The sequence below is a fragment of the Rattus norvegicus genome, chromosome 6 (genome assembly GCF_036323735.1).
Source record: "Rattus norvegicus strain BN/NHsdMcwi chromosome 6, GRCr8, whole genome shotgun sequence".
NCBI lineage: Eukaryota > Metazoa > Chordata > Mammalia > Rodentia > Muridae > Rattus > Rattus norvegicus.
The window spans coordinates 142,208,836-142,219,145 of NC_086024.1; the positions used below are offsets into that span (position 1 = coordinate 142,208,836).

Below are 10,310 nucleotides of genomic sequence, written 5' to 3' on the forward strand. Positions count from 1 at the left end.
TAGAGGTCATTGTCTGAACAAGCTGGTCCCCAAAGTCACTGGCCAGATGTTGTTTTTGGACAGGGGCTGCTCTAAAAGTTCCTTCCACACCCTGTTGGAAAGTGAGGCCCAGTGAAATGAGCAGATGGATGAAGATATCTCTCGTCTTTTGGCTACTTCCCATCTCCAAGGTGATTGCTTCAGGTTCCTAGAGATAAACTGTGGAAAAATTTTCACGTGAATGAGGACTCTTTCAAGGGAACATTAATATAGGACCCTATAGTGCCTTTGCACAAGGTAGAGCAGGGGGCTTAACATATACCAATTTGGCCAAATTCATGTCATGGGCATATGTAAGATGGAGTTTCAAGGAGGGTTGTACAAGGCAAGAAGGAATGGGAGAAAAATGGAGAGAAATGGAGCTAATCACAGGTGAGGTCCTGAAAACTGTGAACAGATAAAGCTGGTCTTCAAATCCAGACTCTTTTAATAACTTTTTATAAATGCATATGTGTGGTGCAATGGTATGGTGTTGGTATGAGGACATCATTCCTTCTACGACTTCAGCATTCTTGACTTCAACAAAGACAGTCTCTTATTGATTTTATTTCTTATTATCTCTTATCCAGAGCTACAAAATCACACAAAGGTTTGATACTACACTTTTACTTAAAACTTTACTATAAACAAAAACTGTGATAAAAACCAAAATGTAATGGAATCCATGTGATGCGAAGTGCCTGGCTTCTCCCTAATTTCATTCCCTGAGCTGAGAGCCTCAAATGATACTGGGGGACACATTTAAACCTGGTGATCTACACCCCCCAGAATAGCTTGTTGGGCTCAAAACTCTGAATAAAACATGGAGGATAGTACTCCAAAGTAAAAACCATATTCTCCAGCTGAGGAAATCCTCCTGTTGATGGATGAATGACAGACAGATTTACATATACTGTTAATGGTAGTGATGATAACTTCCTGATTAATATTAAATGCTTAAATCCTTATAAATATTAAAAGCATTAATAAGAATGCTTTGAGGCATTCTTTAAGATGGTCACGCAATTGATCTCTGCGGTTTCAATAACGCTCATAGGTAACGAATGAAATACACATGTGCAATAATGATTAACGAAGGATAGTTACATACAATGGTAATTTAATATAAATGTGTGCTCCAAAGTAGCTAGAAAATATGCTCTCCTGCCAGGAATTGAGTAGTGTTCCCATGGACCCACATCCTCATCAGTATTAGCTGTCGTTTGCGGTTTTGATCTTAATCATTCTGACATCTGTAAGATGGAATCCCACACTCATTTTGATTTGCATTTCACTGTTGCATAAGGACGTTGAGCATTGATTTAACTACTTCTCTGCCATTAGTGATTTCTTTGTTTAGATCTATAACCCACTTTTATTTTTTCATCTTTATTAACTTGAGTATTTCATATTTACATTTCGATTGTTATTCCCCTTCCCGGTTTCCAGGCCAACAGCTCCCTCCCCTTTTTTATAGCTGTTCCCCTCCACTTCCTCCCCCCATTATCACCCTCCCCCAACAATCACGTTCACTGGGGGTTCACTCTTGGCAGGACCAATGACTTCCCCTTACACTGGTGTCTTACTAGGCTATTCATTGCTACGTATGTAGTTGGAGTCCAGGGTCAGTTCATGTATAATCTTTGTGTAGTGGCTTAGTCCCTGGAAGCTCTAGTTCCTTGGCATTGTTGTACATATGGGGTCTGGAGCCCCTTCAAGCTCTCTCAGTCCTTTCTAAGATTCCTAAAATGGGGATCCTGTTCTGAGTTCAGTGGATTAATGATGGCATTCCCCTATGTATTTGCTGTATATTGGCTATGTTGCTCAAGACAGATCTACATCCGGTTCCTGTCAGCCTGCACTTCTTTTGCTTCATCCATCTTGTCTAATTGGGTGGCTGTGTATGTATGGGCCACATGTGGGGCAGTCTCTGAATGGGTGCTCCTTCTGCCTCCGTTCTAAACTTTGCCTCCCTATTTTCTCCAAAGAATATTCTTATTCCCCTATTAAAGGAGTGAAGTATTCAAATTTTGATCATACTTCTTGAGTTTCATGTGTTCAGTCCATCTAGGGGTAATTCAAGCATTTGGACTAATATCCACTTATCAATGAACACATACCATATGTGTTTTTTGGTGATTGTGTTACCTCACTCAGGATGATATTTTCCAGTTCCATCCATTTGCCTATGAATTTCATAAAGTCATTGTTTTTGATATCAGAGAAATATTCCAATGTGTAGATGTACCACATTTTCTGTATCCATTCCTCTGTTGAAGGGCATCTGGGTTCTTTCCAGCTTCTGGCTATTATAAATAAGGCTGCTATGAACTTAGTGGAGCATGTGTCTTTGTTATATGTTGGGGCATCTTTTGGCAATATGCCCAAGAGGAGTATAGCTGGGTCCTCAGGTAGTTCAATGTCCAGTTTTCTGAGGAACCTCCATACTGATTTTCTGAATGTTTGTAGCAGTCTGCACTCCCAACAACAATGCAGGAGTGTTCTTCTTTCTGAAAAACCTAGCCAGCATTTGCTGTCACCTGAGTTTTTGATCTTAGCCATTCTCACTGGTGTGAGGTGAAATCTCAGGGTTGTTTTGATTTGCATTTCCCTTATGACTAAAGATGTTGAACATTTCTTTAGATGGTTCTCAGCCATTAGCCATTCCTCAGCTGTGAATTCTTTAGCTCTGAACCCCATTTTTAGTGGGGATATTTGCCTCTCTGCGCTCTAACTTCTTGATTTATTTGTATATTTTAGATATAAGACCTCTCTATCAGTTGTAGGTTTGGTAAGGATCTTTTCCCAATCTGTTGGTTGCCGTTTTGTCGTAACAACAGTGTCTGTTGCTTTACAGAAGCTTTGCAGTTTTATGAGATCAAATTTGTCCATTTTTGATCTTAGAGCATAAACCACTTGTGTTTTGTTCAGGAAATTTTCTCCAGTGATCGAGATGCTTCCCCACTCTTTCTTCTATTAGTTTGAGTGTATCTGGTTTGATATGGAACTCCTTGGTCCACTTGGACTTAAGCTTTGTACAGGGTGATTAGCACAGATGGATCTGCATTCTTCTACATGCCAACCTTCAGGTGAACCAGCACCATTTGCTGAAAATGCTATCTTCTTTCCATTGGATGGTTTTGGCTCTTTGTCAAAAATCAAGTGACCATAGGTTTGTGGGTTCATTTCCGGGTCTTCAGTTCTATTCCACTGGTCTATCTGTCTGTCTCTGTACCAATACCAAGCAGTTATTATCACTATTGCTCTATAATACTGCTTGAGTTCAGGGATAGTGATTCCCCCAGAATTCCTTTTATTGTTGAGGATAGTTTTAGCTATCCTGGGCTTTTTGTTATTCCAGATGAATTTTGAAAGTGTTCTGTTTAACTCTCTGAAGAATTAGGTTGGTATTTTGATGGGGATTGCTTGAATCTGTAGATTGCTTTTGGTAAAATGGCCATTTTTACTGTATTAATCCTGCCAATCCATGAGCATGGAAGATCTTTCCATCTTCTGAGGTCTTCTTCAATTTCTTTCTTCAGTGGCTTGAAGTACTTATCATACAGATCTTTCACTTGCTTGATTAAAGTCACATCGAGGTATTTTATATTATTTGGGACTATAATGAAGGGTGTTGTTTGGCTAATTTCTTTCTTGTCTTGTTCCTCCTTTGTGTAGAGGAAGGCTACTGATTTACTGAGTTAATTTTATACCCAGCCAGTTTACTGAAGGTGTTTATCAGGTTTAATATTTCTCTGGTGGAACTTTGGGGATCACTTAAACATACTAATATATCACCTGCAAATATTGATATTTTGACTTCTTTTCCAATCTGTATCCATTTGATCTCCTTTTGTGTTCTGATTGCTCTGGCTAGAACTTCAAGAACTATATTGAATAAGTAGGAAGAGAGTGGGCAGCCTTTTCTAGTCCCTGATTTTAGTGGGACTGCTTCAAGTTTCTCTCCATTTAATTTAATGTTAGCTACTCATTTGGTGTATATGGCTTTTACTATGTTTAGGTATGGCCCTTGAATTCCTATTCTTTTCAGGACTTTAATCATGAAGGTGTGTTGAATTTTGTCAAATGCTTTCTCAGCATCTAATTAAATGATCATGTGGTTTTTATCTTTCAATTTGTTTATATAATGGATTACATTGATGGTTTTCCGTGTATTAAACCATCCCTGCATGCCTGGGATGAATCCTACTTGATCATGGTGGATGATTGTTTTGATGTGCACTTGGATTCGGTTTGCCAGAATTTCATTGAGTATTTTTGAGTTGATATTCATAAGGGAAATTGGTGTGAAGTTCTCTTTCTTTGCTGGGTCTTTGGTGATTTAGGTATAAGAGTAATTGTGGCTTGAAAGAAGGAATTCGGTAGTGCTCCATTTGTTTCAATTTTGTGGATTAGTTTGGTTAGTATTTGTATGAGGTCTTCTATGAAGGTCTGATAGAATTCTGCACTGAACCCATCTGGACATGGGCTCTTTGTGGTTGGGAGACCCTTAATGACTGCTTCTATTTCTTTAGGAGTTATGGGGTTGTTTAAATGGTATATCTGTTCCTGATTTAACTTCAGTACCTGGGATCTGTCTAGGAAATTTTCCATTTCCTGCAGATTTTCAAGTTTTGTTGAACATAGGCTTTTGTAGTAGGAGCTGATGATTTTTTGAATTTCCACCGTTTCTGTAGTTATGTCTCCCTTTTCATTACTTATTTTTTAATTTGGACACACTCTCGTTGTCCTCTCCTATGTCTGGCTAAGGGTTTATTTATCTTGTGGATTTTCTCAAAGAACCAACTTTTGGTTCCGTTCATTCTTCTTATGGTCCTTTTTGTTTCTACTTGGTTGATTTCAGCCCTGAGTTTGATTATTTCCTGCCTTCTACTCCTCCTGGGTGTATTTACTTTTTTTGTTCTAGAAGTTTTAGGTGTGCTGTCAAGCTGCTGATATATGCTCTCTCCTGTTTCTTTCAGCAGGCACTCAGAGCTATGAGTTTTCCTCTTAGCACAGCTTTCACTATGTCCCATAAGTTTGGGTATGTTGTACCTTCATTTTCATATAATTCTAAGAAATCTTTAATTTCCTTCTTCATTTCTTCCTTGACCAGTTTAGCATTGAGTAGAGCATTGTTCAACTTCCATGTATATGTGGGCATTCTTCCCTTTTTGTTGTTGAACACCAGCTTTAGCCCATGGTGCTCTGATAGGAAACCTGGAATTATTTCTACCTTTCTGTTCTATTGAGGCCTGTTTTATGACAAATTACATGATCAGTTTTGGAGAAAGTATCATGAGGTGGTGAGAAGAAGGTATATCCTTTTTTTTTTTTTTGGATAAAATGTTCTATGAATATCTGTTAAGACCATTTGGTTCATGACTTCTCTTCACCTGTTTAAGTCTCTGTTTAATTTCTGTTTCCATGATCTGTCGATTGATGAGATTGGGGTGTTGAAATCTCCTACTATTATTGTGTGAGGTGCAATGTGTGTTTTGTGCTTTAGTATGGTTTCTTTTATGTATGTAGATGCCCATATATTTGGAGTATAGATATTTAGGATTGAGAGTTCATCTTGGATTTTTCCCTTGATGAGTATGAAGTGTCCTTCCTTATCTTTTTTGATGACTTTTTGTTGAAAATCGATTTTATTCGATATTAGAATGTCTACTCCAACTTGCTTCTTCAGAACATTTGCTTGGAAAGTTGTCTGTCTTTGTCTCTGATGTGTGTTTCCTGTAGGCAGCAGAAAGCAGGGTCCTCATTGCATATTCATTTTGTTAATCTATATCTTTTTATTGGGGATTTGAGTCCATTGATCTTGGTAGATATTAAGGAATAGTGATTGTTGCTTCCTGTTATATTCGTATTCCGATGTGAGATTATGTGTGTGCTTTTCTTCTCTTTGTTTTGTTGCCAAGATGATTAGTTTCTTGTTTTTGCTAGTGTGTAGCTTGCCTCCTCATGTTGGGCTTTACCATTTATTATCCTTTGTCTGGCTTTATTTGTATAAAAATATTGTGTAAAATTCCTTTTGTCATGGAATACCTTGGTTTCTCCATCTATGTTAATTGAGAGTTTTGCTGGATACTGTAACCTGGGCTTGCATTTGTGTTCTCTTAGGGTCTGTATGGCATCTGTCCAGGATCTTCTGGCTTTCATAGTGTCTGGTGAGAAGTCTAGTATGATTCTGATAGGTCTGTCTTCATATGTTACTTGACATTTTCCCTTACTGCTTTTAATATTCTTTCGTTGTTTTGTGCATTTCCTGTTTTAACTATTATGTAATGAGAAGAGTTTCTTTTCTGGTCCAATCTATTTGGAGTTCTGTAGGCTTCTTATATGTCTATGGGCATCTCTTTCTTTAGGTTTAGGGAGTTTTCTTCTATTATTTTGTTGAAGATATTTACTTGTCCTTTGAGCTGGAAGTCTTCATACTCTTCTATACCTATTATACTTAGGTTTGATCTTCTCATTGTGTCCTGGATTTCCTGTATGTTTTGGACCAGTGACTTTTTCCATTTTAAATTATCTTTGACCATTGTGTCGATGATTTCTATGGAATTTTCTGCTCCTGAGATTCTCTCTTCTATCTCTTGTATTCTGTTGGTGATGCTTGTATTTAGGGCTCCTTGTCTCTTCCTTTGGTTTGCTATATGCAGGGTTGTCTCCCTTTGTGCTTTTTTTTTTGCTACTGTTTCAATTTTTAATTTCTTCACCTGAAGCAATCAATGGACATTCAGAATTACTATTTCTGAACAAGGCTAATTTTATTCTTTATGGCATCTCAGTCTCAGCACAGCTTCCTGTTCCTTCAGGGATTTTGACACACTTAGAATGTGGTTACAGCACTGTGTGTCTTGCACAGAAATAGTACGCAGAGTCCTCAGGTGTCAGGCTGCCCAGTAGCATGTAGGCTGTGCTGGAGGATGTGTCTGCAGTAAATGTGGCTTTGCCCTTGAACTTCTCACTGTAGTAAGTACCACCATTTCCAGGATAAATATATCCGATCCACTCAAGGCCCTGTCCAGGCCTCTGCTTTACCCAGTAAATATAGTAGCTGGTGAAGGTATAGCCAGAAGCCTTGCAGGACAGCTTCACTGAAGTCCCAGGTTTAGCCAGCTCAGCTCCAGATTGCTGCAACTGGACCTGGGAGTGGACAACTGTGGAGGAAAAGTCAGAGTGGTTGTCAGTACCATCTCAGGCCCTGTCTCCTTTTCAGAATTCTAAATGATGTGCTCCATACCTGCAGTTACTGACAAGAGAAAGAGAAAGATCCAGCTCCATTCCATGGTTAGAGTCATTGTGTTCAGGGCCTATGGAGAGAACAATGGTCATATGTTGTTTTCAGAGTGTGGACATCCCTGTATTTACTGCCATAGATTCAGATAATTTGCATATTCATGAATAGGGTATTTATTACATAAAGAACTTGTCTAGCTGGAGTACAGTTGTGAAGAGGAAGAACTGAAAAGACATATGGGGCAAACAGCAGGATGCTCAGCTCCAAATCCTATTCCTTTCTAAGGAAGTGCATCCCAGTTACTTTCTGTGAACCCTAGACAGATGCTATGCAAACTTCAGGGACAAATGTCTCAATCAATTTTTGGCCCATAGCTCTTCCTCCACTCTATGATATGTTAACACATTGATTTATGAATAATGCTCTGTGATAATGATGATGATGATGAGATAATGATGATGATGAGATGATGGTGGTGGTAGTGGTGGTGGTGGTGGTGGTGGTGGTGGTGGTAGTGGTGGGGATGATAATGGTGATGAAGATGGAGATGATGAAAATGATGAGTAAAAATAATGAAAAAAAACTTATAAAAAGGGGTTGGGGATTTGGCTCAGTGGTAGAGCGCTTACCTAGGAAGCACAAGGTCCTGGGTTCGGTCCCCAGCCCCGAAAAAAAAAAAAAAGAAAGAAAAAAAACTTATAAAAATAATGGAAAATTCCAATAACAGACAATTGTTATAGTTTTAGAGTCTATTTTCTCATACATGCAACTAATATTTGTCAATTCAACAGGTTATATACTTCAAAATTTAATAAAATGAGTAAAAGTAAATGTGCTTCAAAAGAATTATTATTACTTATTATTAGTATTTATTATTGCAGGAGGCTCCTCAATAACTAAATTATAGCAAAAAGCTATAGCCATGTCAAGAAATGATTTTATAGGTAAGGCAGAGTTATATATATTATTAATTGTATACACAAACACACAATACACACACACACACACACACACACACACACACACACAGCAGAATGTTTGACCAGAAATAAATAAGAAATTGACATTGCTTATGGAAAAATGAATGTAATTAGAGATGACTGTATTAATAAGCACAATATCAAAATCACAGACATTAAATGAGACTCTCTTTAGTAGCTCTTGAAAATTTCATATTTATATACAACTATTCATGCAAATTCATGATATTGTATCCATGAAATTTTCTAGTAGAATAAAGGCAAAAAGAGGGTCAAGAGGTGACATGAGAAATATATAGTGTACAAAATGCACATATAAAAATCTGTACATAAGTAAAGTTGTTATTTCTATATTTCAAAACGATTTTTATTCTTTGACATTTTCAATCAAATATGAAATATGCTAAAATCTACCTCCACTCTCAGGACTCACATCACCATCTATCACTACTTGGTCTCTATATTTCCCTTTCCGCCCCTATGATAAGTCCCTTTCCCAACATCCTACTTCCTCTGTTTCATTACCTAATAACACAGTGAATTTAATTATTCCTAACTATATCCACATTGATAGAATTATCACTAGTAAAAAGTAAACCTCCAAAATTCTTAGCCAAAAAAGTGAATATATTTTGCCCATCTGTCATCAAATTTCAAAAGTCCTTCAGTCTGGTATGGGCTCTCAAGTGTTCCTCCCCATCCATGTTGTATTTTTTAATTATATATTTCTTCTAGTGGTGAGTTTAGGTATATATGCAACAAGGTGGGTATATTAAACTCAGAGGGTGACTTATGACATTCATTTATAAGGCGTTTACCTGATATTGCTAAGCATGCCAGTAGACATCTTTACCCGCTCAGTCATTTAGAGATCTCTCGTGTGGTAATGTCCACTGGTTAATTAGTGTGTCTTTTGTAGATAAGCATAGATACTGAGAGTTCATGTGTGCACTAAGAACAGTGGAATCCCTGGAGATAGAATTTGATCTCCTTTGACCCCATTCTCAGCATTGTACCTCCTTTTCTTTTCCCTGTTTTATGATGGCCCTTGATTTCTGGGTGAGGAATTGGAATAATTACTTGTCTGTAGCTGAGTTCTCTGTTAATCTCAGCATTCTGAACACTCAATAAAGTCTGCATCACTCTTTACACTCAGCATATATGAGCTTCATTGATCAAGGCTCACACAATATAGTGGGTATATAAACACACACACACACACACACACACATATATATATATATATATATATATATATATATATATATATATATATGTGACAGCTTGACAACAAAACCATTAGTAACACGACCAAGATCTACTACATGTATCAATTTTAAACGTGGCCTTTTGACCATACTTACCTGGGATAACGTCTTATCTATGAAAATTCATCAATAAATAAATAAATAACATTTTGTTGTGTCCCAGTAATAACAATACAAACATATACTCAAATGACTCTACACCTTATAGTACATTCACTTACACATAACTCTTTATTCATAGCACGTTAGTCATGCTCTATAAACAGTATGCAGAGGAAGAAATAATCTTAGATTTCAAAAAAAGCATAAATAAAATAAGAAGAATTGGTACATGTAGATAAATAAATATGTCTCAGAGGTAAAACATATTATGTAATCTTTAGCTGTCTGTATGGAACTGGAAAAATATACTGAATAGACCACCTGTGTCCATAAAGCAAGTGATTCATGTTTTCACTCATATATGTTCCAAGATTTGAATATTTTATTTGGCATACTGAATTGTAGAAGCAGAGGAACTAGAATTGGGACAATAAAGTATAAGGTATTTACAAGCATGATACAGTAAAATAGAGATAAAAATAGAGGAAAACGTTTTTAAGATTGAGAAGATTATAAGAGTCAGAGAGGTTGGATGACTCCAAGGAAGGAGCATCTTCCAGACACAATTGGACTGATGCACATATGAAGTCACAGAAACTTTGGCAACAGGCACAGTATCCTAAACAATTTAACCCAGATAAAATCCCCAAGTTGGGAGGTGAAAATGGACATGGGCTCTCACTGCTAACCAGGAAT

At 37.3% G+C, this 10,310-nt stretch overlaps 1 gene segment (V, D, J or C); it reads right to left on the reverse strand.

Moving 5' to 3' along the window:
- Positions 1-6,864: 6,864 nt before the first annotated feature.
- On the reverse strand, positions 6,865-7,395 carry LOC134479488 (Ig heavy chain V region VH558 A1/A4-like). The segment is given in 2 exon segments: positions 6,865-7,184; positions 7,268-7,395. Coding segments are annotated over 2 exon segments (378 nt in total).
- Between the last annotated feature and the right edge of the window lie 2,915 nt (positions 7,396-10,310).